The following is a 15,718-nucleotide window of genomic DNA, read 5'->3' as shown; positions in this document are numbered from 1 at the left end:
CCCTTGCACGAGCACGGCGGCTCCGCGGCGCCTCCACGGCGCTTTTGTTATGCTAATCAATGAGCGACCTGCGCGGCTCAAATTCCAATCAATCCCTTTCTCACGCAGGCCCCCCCATTATTGCAGTTCATGCGGCGGCGTACGTCACAAAGGTGCGCCGTGGGAATTTGTGCACGGCTCCCCGCGTGACCCCGCTCTCCCGATTACTCATACTAACAGCCTTATCCTTTACTCCCCTAACAATGGTGCCTGCGTGCCCGAGCGTAATTATGCCGTCCCTCCGCTCCCTGTGCGGGGGTGCCTGATTATGCAATTCAGATGCACTGCGTGTTTTCTAATGATGCTCCTCCATCACAATGCTTATTCCCTCTGCCTGCCCCGTCGATACTTGCGTGTGTGGGGTGTGTGGGATGCGTTTCACCCGCGGTGGCCGAGTGGCCCCTCGCTGCGACCTTGCAATCTTAAGGCCGGTCGCAGCACCGCGGTGCAAAGTAGCGTCGGGGGAGGTCGTCCAATTCCCTGGTCGCCGGAAACCATGAAAGTTTAATCCCGATAAGGGCTTCTCGGATAAAAACCGGTCGGCCAGGTGACCTCCCCTCGGAGCTCTATGGGTGGGGGGGAAATGCGTGCGGGTGTGTTCATGTGAGGTGAGGTGAGGGGGACGCGGGGTCGGCTCCGTCGCTTGGTGGTGGCGAGGTCGTAGATGGGGCGCCTGCTGAACGGCTTCGTGGCGGCGGCATCACAGAGGCCCTGCACCGATGCAGATACTCGTCACTAGGTTATTGAACGGTACCACAGCTGATCTTTAAAGGTGTGGGGCAGTGCGAGATATTCTTGCGTCTTTCGGTAAAGCCGCATTTTTAACAGGACCCTGCGGGGTGGGCTGGTAGGAACGAATAACCAAAGAATATAAACATAATGTATTATTACACTTGTTTAGCCAGGAAAGCCCCACTGAGTCAAAAGATTTTTGTAGGGTCCTGCCAAGTGTTTGCAGTAGGGGGCGATGTTGCTACACCTAATCGGACCATACGAAGGGAGAGATTGAGGCCTAGTTCTAGGCTTTAGGCCTAGCTGTAGGCTTTAGGGCGCTGTGAGTTAATTTTTAATTTAAATGTTTTAATTATTTATGTAAAAGCTTTAAATTTAAATGTTTCTATTTAAAAACATGAGGGAATGTAACATTGTTAAACATTAACTCCCTTTCACACACGCGGGGGTACGATACGAAGGGAGAGTTTCAGGCCTAGTTCTAGGCTTTAGGCCTAGCCGTAGGCTTTAGGGCGCCGTGAGTTAATTTTTAATTGAAATGTAAATTTAAATGTTTCTATTTAAAAACATGAGGGAATGTAGCATTGTTAAACATTAACTCCCTTTCACACACGCAGGGGTACGATACGAAGGGAGAGTTTCAGGCCTAGTTCTAGGCTTTAGGCCTAGCCGTAGGCTTTAGGGCGCCGTGAGTTAATTTTTAATTGAAATGTTTTAATTATTAATGTAAAAGCTTTAAATGTAAATGTTTCTATTGAAAAACATGAGGGAATGTAACATTTTTAAACATTAACTCCCTTTCACACACGCGGGGGTAGGATGCGAAGGGAGAGTTTCAGGCCTAGTTGTAGGCTTTAGGCCTAGCTGTAGGCTTTAGGGCGCTGTGAGTAAAATTTGAATTTCAAAGTTTTAATTAAAAGCTATCTCAGGGAATTATAAGGGAATGTTACACTTGTTTAGCCAGGAAAGCCTCACTGAGTCTAAAGGTTTTTGTAGGGTCATGCCAAGTGTTTGCAGTAGGGGGCGACAAGTGTTTGCAGTAGGGGGCGATGTTGCTACACGGTCGGACGGACGAAATAATCTATTGGTGGCTGGTCCACTTCGTTCCTACCAGTATTATTTTTTCTATCTACGTGGCTTTACCGTAAGACCCAAGAATATGAATTCCTGCAGTCACGAAAGCTTTAAGATCAGTGTTCGATACTTTACTTGGCAATGGTAGCAGCAGCAGCATTGTAAATGTGGCATGTACTTTGTTTGCTGCTGTTCAGCCATTCAGCGGCACTGAGCTGGGAACGGACGAGGTTGTATTTACGGGTGGAGAACGAGTTCGAGAGCGAGCTGTTTGATATATAAACATTGGCCACCCCGTGCCTGAAGTCCCAACTGGGTCCCCTTGATGGCGCATGCAGATTGGGTCTAATTAGTGGCCGCGACAATTACGGCGGGGGGGAGGAGGGGGGGGGATGAGCCCTAGCACAGGCGGGCACACGATGGGCCTGGCTGCTGGCTGGCTGCTGGCTGCTGCTGCCGAGGGCGAGAGGCTGGGAGCTCGACTAGGCACCCGGCGCCTGCGGGGACGGGGACGCTGCGGAGTGACCCGGGCCCTGTGCGAGGTGTCGGGGTGAGAGTTTCCCCCGCGTGCAATCTTTGCCGTCTCCTCCTCTGTTCCTCTTGCTCAATCCACACCCCCCCCCCCATACCGGACCAAACTCCTCCGTCACATTACGCAGTCGCATTCGCTCAAACCTCACTCGTGTGTCCCGAAGCTCACCACGATCCCTTCAATCTCCCACTCATAACCACCACCGCCGCTGCCATTCCCTCTTCGTATTCTCATGCCATGGCTACCACTTCACCCCCCATTCATTACATCCATTTATCATTACCGTCGTCAATTTCGCTTTAAACGAATTCGCGCATCAGGACTCGCTCCCATTGCTTCCCCCACCGTTACACACGCGTTGTTCCTCTTCTTAACTCTCTAAAGCGTCTTAAGGCGCGATATAAATGTTAGGATGAGGACCACCGCAGAGGTTACTCCTCCTTGCCGTGCTCCGTCTATTCGGGCTGAGTGAGATTTAAAGGTAACTCGGTCTTGAAGTAACAACATCCTCAGGCGGGTGTCGATCGCCGGCAGCACAGAGCGACGTGGAGGTCCTCCCGGCGTCTCCAGTTGCTGGCACGACCACAGCGACGCATTCTCTAAACACTCCCACTAGGGGGGGGGGGTGAGGTGAGGGGGGTGAGGTGAGAGCGATCAGAGGGGTGAGGTGAGGGGGGTGTGGTGAGGTGAGGGGGTTTGGTGAGGTTAGGGGGGGTGGTGCGGGGGGTGTGGCGAGGGGGGTATGGTGAGTATGGTGAGGGGGGTGAGGTGAGGTTAGGGGGGTGTGGTAAGGGGGGTGTGGTGAGGGGGGTGAGGTGAGGTGAGGGGGGTGTGGTGAGGGGGGTGTGGTGAGGGGGGTGAGGTGAGGTGAGGGGGTGTGGTGAGGGGGTATGGTGAGGGGGGTGAGGTGAGGTGAGGGGGGTGAGGTGAGGGGGGTGTGGTGTGGGGGGGTGTGGTGAGGGGGGTAAGGTGAGGGGGGTGTGGTGAGGGGGTATGGTGAGGGGGGTATGGTGAGGGGGGTGTGGTGAGGGGGGGTGTGGTTAGGGGGGTGAGGTGAGGTGAGGGGGTGTGGTGAGGGGGTGTGGTTGGGGGGGTGAGGTGTGGTGAGGGGGGTGAGGTGAGGGGGGTGTGGTGAGGGGGGGTGAGGTGAGGAGGGTCAGGTGAGGGGGGTGTGGTGAGGGGGGTGTGGTGAGGGGGGTATGGTGAGGGGGGTGAGGTGAGGTGAGGGGGGTGAGGTTGGGGGGTGTGGTGAGGGGGGTGTGGTGAGGGGGGTGAGGTGAGGGGGGTGAGGTGAGGGGGGAGTGGTGAGGGGGGAGTGGTGAGGGGGAGTGGTGAGGGGGGGTGTGGTGAGGGGGGTGAGATGAGGAGGGTCAGGTTAGGGGGGTGTGGTGAGGGGGGTGTGGTGAGGGGGGTATGGTGAGGGGGGTGAGGTGAGGGGGGTGTGGTTAGGGGGGTGAGGTGAGGTGAGGGGGTGTGGTGAGGGGGTGTGGTGAGGGGGGTGAGGTGAGGTGAGGGGGGTGAGGTTAGGGGGGTGTGGTGAGGGGGGTGTGGTGAGGGGGGTGAGGTGAGGGGGGTGTGGTGAGGGGGGTGAGGTGAGGGGGGTGTGGTGAGGGGGGAGTGGTGAGGGGGGTGTAGTGAGGGGGGTATGGTGAGGGGGGGTGAGGTGAGGAGGTCAGGTTAGGGGGGTGTGGTGAGGGGGGTGTGGTGAGGGGGTATGGTGAGGGGGGTGAGGTGAGGGGGGTGTGGTTAGGGGGGTGAGGTGAGGTGAGGGGGTGTGGTGAGGGGGTGTGGTGAGAGGGGTGAGGTGAGGTGAGGGGGGTGAGGTTAGGGGGGTGTGGTGAGGGGGGTGAGGTGAGGGGGGTGTGGTGAGGGGGGTGAGGTGAGGGGGGTGTGGTGAGGGGGGAGTGGTGAGGGGGGTGTGGTGAGGGGGGTATGGTGAGGGGGGTGAGGTGAGGAGGGTCAGGTTAGGGGGGTGTGGTGAGGGGGGTGTGGTGAGGGGGGTATGGTGAGGGGGGTGAGGTGAGGGGGGTGAGGTTAGGGGGGTGTGGTGAGGGGGGTGTGGTGAGGGGGGTATGGTGAGGGGGGCGTGGTGAGGGGGTTGAGGTGAGGAGAGTGAGGGGGGTGAGGTGAGGAAGGTGAGGTTAGGGGGAGGGGCTCCGGTTAGGGGTGGTGAGGTGAGGGGGGTGTGGTGAGGGGGTTGTGAGGGGGTGTGGTGAGGGGGGTGTGGTGAGGTGGGGAGGGGTGAGGTGAGGGGGGGGAGGTGAGGTGAGGGGGGTGAGGTGAGGGGGGTGAGGTGAGGGAAGGTGAGGGGGGGTGAGGAGGGGTGTGGTGAGGGGGGGTAAGGTGGGGGGGGGGTGGTGAGGGGTTCAGGCTCTCGTCATGCGGGTAAACTTCGCCTTAAGGGTTACATAAAACGCGCCCTGGACGTTGTGATGTCGAGGAGACTTAGTGTCCAGGCAACGGTTGAGCTGCTGCTGCTGCTCTGTGAGGCCGCCGCTCAGAGGAGCCCCCCCCCCCCGTGCCGAGGGGGTCAAGGAGGGGCTCCGGGCGAGGGGGAGGGGCTCCGGGCGAGGGGGGAGGGGCTCCGGGCAAGGAGCTCCGAGCGAGGGGGAGGGGCTCCGGGCGAGGGGCTCCGGGCGAGGGGCTCCGGGGTGAGGGGCTCCGGGCGAGGGGCTCCGGGCGAGGGGCTCCGGGCGAGGGGGAGGGGCTCCGGGCGAGGGGGAGGGGCTCCGGGCGAGGGGGAGGGGCTCCGGGCGAGGGGGAGGGGCTCCGGGCGAGGGGGAGGGGCTCCGGGCGAGGGGGAGGGGCTCCGGGCGAGGGGGAGGGGCTCCGGGCGAGGGGGAGGGGCTCCGGGCGAGGGGGAGGGGCTCCGGGCGAGGGGGAGGGGCTCCGGGCGAGGGCTCCGGGCGAGGGGGAGGGGCTCCGGGCGAGGGGGAGGGGCTCCGGGCGAGGGGAGGGGCTCCGGCGAGGGGGAGGGGCTCCGGGCGAGGGAGAGGGGCTCCGGGCGAGGGGGAGGGGCTCCGGGCGAGGGGGAGGGGCTCCGGGCGAGGGGGAGGGGCTCCGGGCGAGGGGGGAGGGGCCTCCGGGCGAGGGGGAGGGGCTCCGGGCGAGGGGCTCCGGGCGAGGGGCTCCGGGCGAGGGGGAGGGGCTCCGGGCGAGGGGCTCCGGGCGAGGGGCTCCGGGCGAGGGGGAGGGGCTCCGGGCGAGGGGGAGGGGCTCCGGGCGAGGGGGAGGGGCTCCGGGCGAGGGGGAGGGGCTCCGGGCGAGGGGGAGGGGCTCCGGGCGAGGGGGAGGGGCTCCGGGCGAGGGGGAGGGGCTCCGGGCGAGGGGCTCCGGGCGAGGGGCTCCGGGCGAGCGGGAGGAGATCCGGGGGAGGGGGAGGAGATCCGGGGGAGGGGGAGGAGATCCGGGGGAGGGGGAGGAGATCCGGCGCGAGCGGGAGGAGATCCGGACGAGGGGGAGGAGATCCGGGCGAGGGGGAGGAGATCCGGGCGAGGGGGAGGAGATTCCGGGCTGAGGGGGAGGGGATCCGGTGCGAGCGGGAGGAGATCCGGACGAGGGGGCGGAAGGAAGATCCGGGCGAGGGGGGAGGTGATCCTGGGCGAGGGGGAGGAGATCCGGACGAGGGGGAGGAGATCCGGGCGGATCCGGGCGAGGGGGAGGAGATCCGGGCGAGCGGGAGGAGATCCGGACGAGGGGGAGGAGATCCGGGCGAGGGGGAGGAGATCCGGGCGAGGGGGAGGAGATCCGGGCGAGGGGGAGGGGATCCGGGCGAGCGGGAGGAGATCCGGACGAGGGGGGAAGAGATCCGGGCGAGGGGGAGGAGATCCGGGCGAGGGGGAGGAGATCCGGGCGAGGGGGAGGGGATCCGGGCGAAGGGGAGGGGATCCGGGCGAGGGGAAGGGATCCGGGCGAAGGGGAGGGGATCCGGGCGAGGGGGAGGGGATCCGGGCGAGGGGGAGGGGCTCCGGGCGAGGGGGAGGGGCTCCGGGCGAGGGGGAGGGGCGAGGGAGGGGCTCCGGGCGAGGGGGAGGGGCTCCGGGCGAGGGGGAGGGGCTCCGGGCGAGGGGCTCCGGGCGAGGGGGAGGGGCTCCGGGCGAGGGGGAGGGGCTCCGGGCGAGGGGGAGGGGCTCCCGGCGGGGTGCGGGAGGGGCTCCGGGCGAGGGGGAGGGGGCTCCGGGCGAGGGGGAGGGGCTCCGGGCGAGGGGGAGGGGCTCCGGGCGAGGGGGAGGGGCTCCGGGCGAGGGGGAGGGGCTCCGGGCGAGGGGGAGGGGCTCCGGGCGAGGGGGAGGGGCTCCGGGCGAGGGGGAGGGGCTCCGGGCGAGGGGGAGGGGCTCCGGGCGAGGGGGAGGGGCTCCGGGCGAGGGGGAGGGGCTCCGGGCGAGGGGCTCCGGGCGAGGGGCTCCGGGCGAGGGGGAGGGGCTCCGGGCGAGGGGCTCCGGGCGAGGGGCTCCGGGCGAGGGGGAGGGGCTCCGGGCGAGGGGGAGGGGCTCCGGGCGAGGGGGAGGGGCTCCGGGCGAGGGGGAGGGGCTCCGGGCGAGGGGGAGGGGCTCCGGGCGAGGGGGAGGGGCTCCGGGCGAGGGGGAGGGGCTCCGGGCGAGGGGGAGGGGCTCGGGCGAGGGGGAGGGGCTCCGGGCGAGGGGGAGGGGCTCCGGGCGAGGGGGAGGGGCTCCGGGCGAGGGGGAGGGGCTCCGGGCGAGGGGCTCCGGGCGAGGGGCTCCGGGCGAGCGGGAGGAGATCCGGGGGAGGGGGAGGAGATCCGGGGGAGGGGGAGGAGATCCGGGCGAGCGGGAGGAGATCCGGACGAGGGGGAGGAGATCCGGGCGAGGGGGAGGAGATCCGGGCGAGGGGGAGGAGATCCGGGCGAGGGGGAGGGGATCCGGGCGAGCGGGAGGAGATCCGGACGAGGGGGAGGAGATCCGGGCGAGGGGGAGGGGATCCGGGCGAGGGGGAGGAGATCCGGACGAGGGGGAGGAGATCCGGGCGAGGGGGAGGAGATCCGGGCGAGCGGGAGGAGATCCGGACGAGGGGGAGGAGATCCGGGCGAGGGGGAGGAGATCCGGGCGAGGGGGAGGAGATCCGGGCGAGCGGGAGGAGATCCGGACGAGGGGGAGGAGATCCGGGCGAGGGGGAGGAGATCCGGGCGAGGGGGAGGGGATCCGGGCGAGCGGGAGGAGATCCGGACGAGGGGGAGGAGATCCGGGCGAGGGGGAGGGGCTCCGGGCGAGGGGGAGGAGATCCGGGCGAGGGGGAGGGGATCCGGGCGAAGGGGAGGGGATCCGGGCGAGGGGGAGGGGATCCGGGCGAGGGGGAGGGGCTCCGGGCGAGGGGGAGGGGCTCCGGGCGAGGGGGAGGGGCGAGGGGAGGGGCTCCGGGCGAGGGGGAGGGGCTCCGGGCGAGGGGGAGGGGCTCCGGGCGAGGGGCTCCGGGCGAGGGGGAGGGGCTCCGGGCGAGGGGGAGGGGCTCCGGGCGAGGGGGAGGGGCTCCGGGCGAGGGGGAGGGGCTCCGGGCGAGGGGGAGGGGCTCCGGGCGAGGGGGAGGGGCTCCGGGCGAGGGGGAGGGGCTCTGGGCGAGGGGGAGGGGCTCCGGGCGAGGGGGAGGGGCTCCGGGCGAGGGGGAGGGGCTCTGGGCGAGGGGAGGGGCTCCGGGCGAGGGGGAGGGGCTCCGGGCGAGGGGGAGGGGCTCCGGGCGAGGGGCTCCGGGCGAGGGGGAGGGGCTCCGGGCGAGGGGGAGGGGCTCCGGGCGAGGGGGAGGGGCTCCGGGCGAGGGGGAGGGGCTCTGGGCGAGGGGGAGGGGCTCCGGGCGAGGGGCTCCGGGCGAGGGGGAGGGGCTCCGGGCGAGGGGGAGGGGCTCCGGGCGAGGGGGAGGGGCTCCGGGCGAGGGGGAGGGGCTCTGGGCGAGGGGGAGGGGCTCCGGGCGAGGGGCTCCGGGCGAGGGGGAGGGGCTCCGGGCGAGGGGGAGGGGCTCCGGGCGAGGGGGAGGGGCTCCGGGCGAGGGGGAGGGGCTCTGGGCGAGGGGGAGGGGCTCCGGGCGAGGGGCTCCGGGCGAGGGGGAGGGGCTCCGGGCGAGGGGGAGGGGCTCCGGGCGAGGGGGAGGGGCTCCGGGCGAGGGGGAGGGGCTCCGGGCGAGGGGGAGGGGCTCCGGGCGAGGGGGAGGGGCTCTGGGCGAGGGGGAGGGGCTCTGGGCGAGGGGAGGGGCTCCGGGCGAGGGGGAGGGGCTCCGGGCGAGGGGGAGGGGCTCCGGGCGAGGGGCTCCGGGCGAGGGGGAGGGGCTCCGGGCGAGGGGGAGGGGCTCCGGGCGAGGGGGAGGGGCTCCGGGCGAGGGGGAGGGGCTCCGGGCGAGGGGCTCCGGGCGAGGGGGAGGGGCTCCGGGCGAGGGGGAGGGGCTCCGGGCGAGGGGGAGGGGCTCCGGGCGAGGGGGAGGGGCTCTGGGCGAGGGGGAGGGGCTCCGGGCGAGGGGGAGGGGCTCCGGGCGAGGGGGAGGGGCTCCGAGCTCGCGCAATTTTCCCGCGCGTTTTTTGGAAGCGACGCGCGGTACACAGCACTCACTGTACGTATAGTCACTCGTGGCAGCACCCACTGTACGTACAGTCACTCTCGTGACAGCACTCACTGTACGTAAGTCACTCGTGACAGCACCTACTGTACGTAAGTCACTCTCGTGGCAGCACCTATTGTACGTACAGTCACTCGTGACGGCACTCACTGTACGTGCAGTCACTCGTGATAGCACTACTCGTGACGTCACTTATTTTGGACATTTTGGGATTGTGCCGACTTGAGATGTACCGCACGAGGACGCGGTACACAATATACTGTTTACTGCATCATCAATAATATACTGATGATGCTGTATACAAAGTATCGTTATTGTGCTTTAGAGGCTATGTTGGTTGCAAACTTAGCACGGTTGGCTACGTATGGTGCGAAACAAGTTATAAACACATGATTTCTTAGCTTTGATGAGTGAAGGTGACACTGGGTGAGACCGAATCTTCGTTGGGTGGCCAGCTGCTTGGGGTCTCTTCGGGTGACAGGAGTTCACTTGTGCCCAGATCTCGCAGCGGAGTTGTGAACTTTATTGCGATTTGCAACCCAGTTCTGATGTCCCTTGGGTTGACCGAAAAAAAACCAACATCTGTTATTGGTTTACAGTGGAAAAGTTGGCAAACCCAAATTAATTGTCTGCATAACGGTCGCCGATGTATGTCTTGGCAGCACGCCACGCACAAGTTGTATCTGAGACAAACCCCAAGGCGCCAGTGGAGATGACGACAATTGTGGTACTTTGCAAGCTGCTGGTGTCTGCGCTGACGGTGCAGGGAGGCTGGCTACGATCCTGGGCATGAAGGCGGTGCACGGGAAGGGGTTCGGGTCGCCTATGGACGCTGAACAACTGAGGAGGAGCGTGCAGCAGCTGGTGACCAGCCACGTGGAGGTTGACCTCCTGTTTAAGGAGGTGAGCGAGCGCCCTTGTGTTCACTTTGCGAGATCTTCCCCCACTCAGCCCAGACGCACAGCCCTTTGACCTCCCATATTAGCCAAATCTCTGCCCCCCCCCTCCTCATGTTCCACCCCTCATGTTTGTACAGTATTAATAAAAGAACAGCTAACTCCATAAAATGTCAACCTGACCAAGCTGCAGCGTGTGTACAATTCTCTGGCACGTGTCATGGCTTGGTACCGCGAGATCTGACCGTGTCTGCCCAGTGCTTGCCGAGCTGAGTTGCCTTCCGGTTGCCAAACGAATAAGTTATGAGGCCGCGCTCAGTACACGCAAGGCGCTTGCCACAAATGAACCACAATACCTTTACTGATCTCGTCAAGGAGCATACACCATCATCACACGAACTCCGCTCATCCTCGCAGCGGATTTTTGGCTAGCCATTGAACAAAGACGGTCACTGCATCGCGTGCTTTCAGATGCGCTTCTGTGGCCGTCTGGAACGCGCTTCCTTACGATATTATGAAGCCACTGGGCGCTATGCACTTTTACATCCAGGTTGAAAACTAATTTATTTAAAACTGCTTTTTGTGTTAAGTTTGACCTTTCCCCGCGCACCTCCGATTAGCATGGTTGGCTACGTATGGTGCGAAAGAAGTTTACAAACATACACACATACATACAACGGTGAGTTATCTGAATAAGAGCGTACATGTTTATTGCTGGAATGTATCATTGTGCCGAAAATGTGAATAAAGAAAATATTTTAAAAAATAGCGCACATGCATCTGTGGCACCATTCTGCATCTGTGGCACCATTCTGCATCTGTGGCACCATTCTGCATCTGTGGCACCATTCTGCATCTGTCGTTCGCGTTCCCAGCACCCTGTTCCACCTCTCTCCTCTCCGCGTCCTCCGGTGTCTTACATTGTGATCCTCACCCTTTACGTTTGCTGCGTCCGAGTTCACTGAGAGCCTTGTGTGCACGGTTGCAAGTATAATTATAATGGTAACAACAATCATGCCATTTTATTTACCCTATAAAGTCTTACAGAGGATGAAGACTTTTTCTCAGGTGGGCCCTGTATTGCATTTTTTGGTCAGTTACATTAATTAGTATTTAGTTTTGTGTGGGAGGAAAGCAGATTTTATTTGATTACAACACTTTGTCACTTTTCTCCTGCATGAAAGGATCCGCTTACTGTGGTGGTCATGGGGATTTTTTTTAGCATACTTTACCACGCTGGTCCTTGGTGGTTGGTGAAAGGGTTGAGAGTGTTTGAGGGGAAAGGTGCATCAGGACTTGCGTATGTCACTTGCCAATGCTGTTAGTCATGCACGGGAATTGGATTCGGGATGCTGAGTTCTTATCAGTGCCCTAACCGATGTGCCTCCACTCCACCTTGAAACCATAGTACCCATAGAAAAACTGCTGTGCGTATGAGGGAATAGATAACGTTAGAAGATTAAGGAATATATTGTTCAACTGCTATTGACTGAATTGGTGTTCTAGCGGGTGGTGAACCAGCACCACTGAAATCCTGAGTTTGAAACTGGGTGTCAGCCGCACACGATTAAACTAGGTTCTGAAGTAAAGTTAGTTGATCTCTGCCTGGTTACAAATGACTGCAACAAAAAATATTGCTGGGCTTAGCACAGCTTTACATTGCCTAAATGCACTTGAAAAATATTACGTTTTCTTGTTTTTTGTTGTGTCAAGATTGCAGACCTTGGTTTAGGCAATGACATTTTGGGCACGGATCCTGGACATTTGAAGGCCCCTGTGGTCATCGGCAGTGCAGGTACAGTTGTCCACAGTGCAAACCCAGGGGTCTCCGTGTCATCTAGAGGTGAACAACTCAAAGATCAGGAGGCAACTGTGGCCAACACACTGCACCCATTGCTTTCCGTTCACCAGATCTCGCAACCGTTGCACGGTGAACATCCGAGCTCAAAGGTCTGCTCTTGTAGTCTCCCAACATCTGCCTTTAGGTTGTCCCTTTGGTTACTGGGCTCGAGGTACCACACCGATGCCAGTCTCGGTAACCTGCCGCCCTCTATCCTGCACACACCCATCACAACTACTTCTTTATGATCACATATGCAACGTTTTTCCATGATCTGCTCTAATATATTTGTTTAATTGAGGATGGTTAGAATAACTTGGGGTGGGGGGTGGGGAAAGAGATCATGGCAGTGGTGAGTGACACGCGCAGTTTTGTATTCATCATTGAAGCATCACCTCTAGTTTCAGGGATGCAGGAGATCGTTCAGGAGCAAGTAGCAGCCACAGGTCTCTGTGGTGATGTCCTGGCCGCAAAGCTCCTGGCTGCCGAAATGCTGAGCATTCTGGGAGTGCGCAAGCCCACACGGAGCGACACGACCCACACCCCACAAGACCACACCAAGTGTCAGGCGCTGCTGGAGCCCGAGCAGAGAGTGAGCGTCCACTCATCACTCACTCGCATTCAACAGCTTGCACACAGTCAATAACTCGCACACTTTGTCAAACTGACACTCATTAGCTCACTCACTCGCACGCAACTCATTCATACACTCATACACTCATTCATTCACAAACGGACTTATTTAGCAACTTTCTCACACTCACACTAATTCATCTCGTCCCCTTTGCAGGGTACTGTATTTAAATGCACATACGGTAAGTGTTTATACAATGTGGGACGATTCAACAACAAAGGGAAGCAGTGTTAAATTCCTAACTAAGAAGAAATATTGTACTGCGCATCTAATACTGTAATAAATATTGTATAGTAAATAAAACACTAAATAAGGTAACATGAATAGAAAAAAAAATCTGTTTTATTTTCACTTACCTTGAATCCTGGGCACGCACGCGCACACACAGATACACCAATGACAAAGATCCCCCATGAAGCCTTCACAGGCTGTTATGGCAAGTGCTGTTAGCGAGCTGTGCCTGTGAAGGCCGGCACGGTATGGCACACGAGGGAGCGGGTGGCCAGCACCATGCTAGGCAGCCTTTGACTCGCCAGTGGCGATGTTTACACTGCATTAGGTACCCATTTGAGGCTGAGTTGACCTCGGGTAGGCCCAGGACCGATTCAGATAATCGTCACTGGTCTTTGTCGTGAGTGGGAATTGAACTCTGGTCGCCGGGTTGGTAGTACAGCACGGTAACCATTGAACTACCGCTCCTACACACACACACACGTGGGGGCACGCACAAGCGTACACGCACACACTTAAACACACAACAACAACAATCGCCATTCACCACTCACCACTAAGTGGTGGTGACGTCACCATGGCGCTTGTGCCAGGCCATGTGCACTTTAAGGCCACGTGAAGTGTCTAATGCCTGTTGGCAGGTCACAGGACAGATCCAGGTGCCATGGGTTGACTGACTGAGATGATTGGCAGATGCACCACACACACACAAACCCTTCCCATGCAAGGCTGACTTGTTACATCTCGTGCAGAATCGCTCTGCTGAACAATATCTTTTTGCGGTTCAGTTTGCAAGTGCGAGTTTGCATTTTAAGTCGATCTTAACAAAACATCTCATGGAACCTGGTTCGTAAATGTAGGTGTTTGTAAGCCGAGGACTGCCTGTAGTCACACTCACCAACTCATTCATATGAAAACAAAGATCCTCCATATAGCCTGAACAGACTGTTGGGTGTAAGTGCATTACACCCACTCGCTCACGCACTTGCTTCTTCAACAACTTGCACTCATACACTCACTGAACCAATCACTGAACCAAACACTCTTACTCACTCGTCATTATGAAGACTGGACTCAACTGGTTCATATTCGCCCCTGCGTCAGACAAGCTGTGTTCACAGTTAGCCCTGCATCAGACAAGCTGTGTTCACAGTTAGCCCTGCATCAGACAAGCCGTGTTCACAGTTAGCCCTGCGTCACACAAAGCCGTGTTCACAGTTAGCCCTGCGTCAGACAAGCCGTGTTCACAGTTAGCCCTGCATCAGACAAGCCGTGTTCACAGTTAGCCCTGCATCAGACAAGCCGTGTTCACAGTTAGCCCTGCATCAGACAAGCCGTGTTCACAGTTAGCCCTGCATCAGACAAGCCGTGTTCACAGTTAGCCCTGCATCAGACAAGCCATGTTCACAGTTAGCCCTGCATCAGACAAGCCGTGTTCACAGTTAGCCCTGCATCAGACAAGCCGTGTTCACAGTTAGCCCTGCGTCAGACAAGCCGTGTTCACAGTTAGCCCTGCATCAGACAAGCCGTGTTCACAGTTAGCCCTGCATCAGACAAGCCGTGTTCACAGTTAGCCCTGCATCAGACAAGCCGTGTTCACAGTTAGCCCTGCATCAGACAAGCTGTGTTCACAGTTAGCCCTGCATCAGACAAGCTGTGTTCACAGTTAGCCCTGCATCAGACAAGCCGTGTTCACAGTTAGCCCTGCGTCAGACAAGCCGTGTTCACAGTTTAACCCTGCGTCAGACAAGCCGTGTTCACAGTTAGCCCTGCATCAGACAAGCCGTGTTCACAGTTAGCCCTGCATCAGACAAGCTGTGTTCACAGTTAGTCCTGAATCAGACAAGCTGTGTTCACAGTTAGCCCTGCGTCAGACAAGCCGTGTTCACAGTTAGCCCTGCATCAGACAAGCTGTGTTCACAGTTAGCCCTGCGTCAGACAAGCCGTGTTCACAGTTAGCCCTGCATCACACAAGCTGTGTTCACAGTTAGCCCTGCATCAGACAAGCTGTGTTCACAGTTAGCCCTGCATCAGACAAGCTGTGTTCACAGTTAGCCCTGCATCAGACAAGCCATGTTCACAGTTAGCCCTGCGTCAGACAAGCCGTGTTCACAGTTAGCCCTGCATCAGACAAGCCGTGTTCACAGTTAGCCCTGCTTCAGACAAGCCGTGTTCACAGTTAGCCCTGCATCAGACAAGCCGTGTTCACAGTTAGCCCTGCATCAGACACGCTGTGTTCACAGTTAGCCCTGCGTCAGACAAGCCGTGTTCACAGTTAGCCCTGCATCAGACAAGCCGTGTTCACAGTTAGCCCTGCATCAGACAAGCCGTATTCACAGTTAGCCCTGCATCAGACAAGCCATGTTCACAGTTAGCCCTGCGTCAGACAAGCCATGTTCACAGTTAGCCCTGCATCAGACAAGCCGTGTTCACAGTTAGCCCTGCATCAGACAAGCCATGTTCACAGTTAGCCCTGCATCAGACAAGCCGTGTTCACAGTTAGCCCTGCATCAGACAAGCTGTGTTCACAGTTAGCCCTGCATCAGACAAGCTGTGTTCACAGTTAGCCCTGCGTCAGACAAGCCGTGTTCACAGTTAGCCCTGCATCAGACAAGCCGTGTTCACAGTTAGCCCTGCGTCAGACAAGCCGTGTTCACAGTTAGCCCTGCGTCAGACAAGCCGTGTTCACAGTTAGCCCTGCATCAGACAAGCTGTGTTCACAGTTAGTCCTGCATCAGACAAGCTGTGTTCACAGTTAGCCCTGCGTCAGACAAGCCGTGTTCACAGTTAGCCCTGCATCAGACAAGCTGTGTTCACAGTTAGCCCTGCGTCAGACAAGCCGTGTTCACAGTTAGCCCTGCATCAGACAAGCTGTGTTCACAGTTAGCCCTGCGTCAGACAAGCCGTGTTCACAGTTAGCCCTGCATCAGACAAGCCGTGTTCACAGTTAGCCCTGCATCAGACAAGCCGTGTTCACAGTTAGCCCTGCATCAGTCAAGCCATGTTCACAGTTAGCCCTGCATCAGACAAGCCGTGTTCACAGTTAGCCCTGCATCAGACAAGCTGTGTTCACAGTTAGCCCTGCATCAGACAAGCTGTGTTCACAGTTAGCCCTGCATCAGACAAGCCGTGTTCACAGTTAGCCCTGCATCAGACAAGCTGTGTTCACAGTTAGCCCTGCATCA

The 15,718-nt window shown here is 60.1% G+C and overlaps 1 protein-coding gene and 1 long non-coding RNA gene across 7 annotated transcripts in view; one reads left to right on the top strand and one right to left on the bottom strand.

Annotated features, from left to right (window-relative positions):
* Window positions 1–643: 643 nt before the first annotated feature.
* LOC144937982 (uncharacterized) lies at window positions 644–2,735 on the bottom strand. The gene is made up of 2 exons (XR_013637808.1): window positions 2,546–2,735; window positions 644–750 (listed from the first exon to the last, which is right to left on the bottom strand). It is a non-coding gene; the product is annotated as an uncharacterized LOC144937982 (long non-coding RNA).
* The window catches only part of FANCA (FA complementation group A), a 152,757-nt gene continuing 139,344 nt past the window's right edge, over window positions 2,306–15,718 (top strand). For 3 of the 6 annotated variants that reach the window (XM_078865653.1, XM_078865652.1, XM_078865650.1), the window contains exons 1-4: window positions 2,306–2,395; window positions 9,699–9,835; window positions 11,542–11,623; window positions 12,070–12,260. In XM_078865653.1, the coding sequence (XP_078721779.1) occupies window positions 9,722–9,835; window positions 11,542–11,623; window positions 12,070–12,260 (387 nt within the window). In that variant the 5' untranslated portion in view covers window positions 2,306–2,395; window positions 9,699–9,721. Of the gene's footprint in view, window positions 2,396–8,841; window positions 8,927–9,698; window positions 9,836–10,867; window positions 10,897–11,541; window positions 11,624–12,069; window positions 12,261–15,718 lie in introns of those variants that run through there. The other 3 variants (XM_078865651.1, XM_078865654.1, XM_078865655.1) reach the window with 3 other exon arrangements.

The sequence above is a fragment of the Lampetra fluviatilis genome, chromosome 20, assembly GCF_964198595.1.
Source record: "Lampetra fluviatilis chromosome 20, kcLamFluv1.1, whole genome shotgun sequence".
NCBI lineage: Eukaryota > Metazoa > Chordata > Hyperoartia > Petromyzontiformes > Petromyzontidae > Lampetra > Lampetra fluviatilis.
Note: the sequence above shows the minus strand (reverse complement) of the source record. Positions and strands in the feature narration are given on the sequence as shown.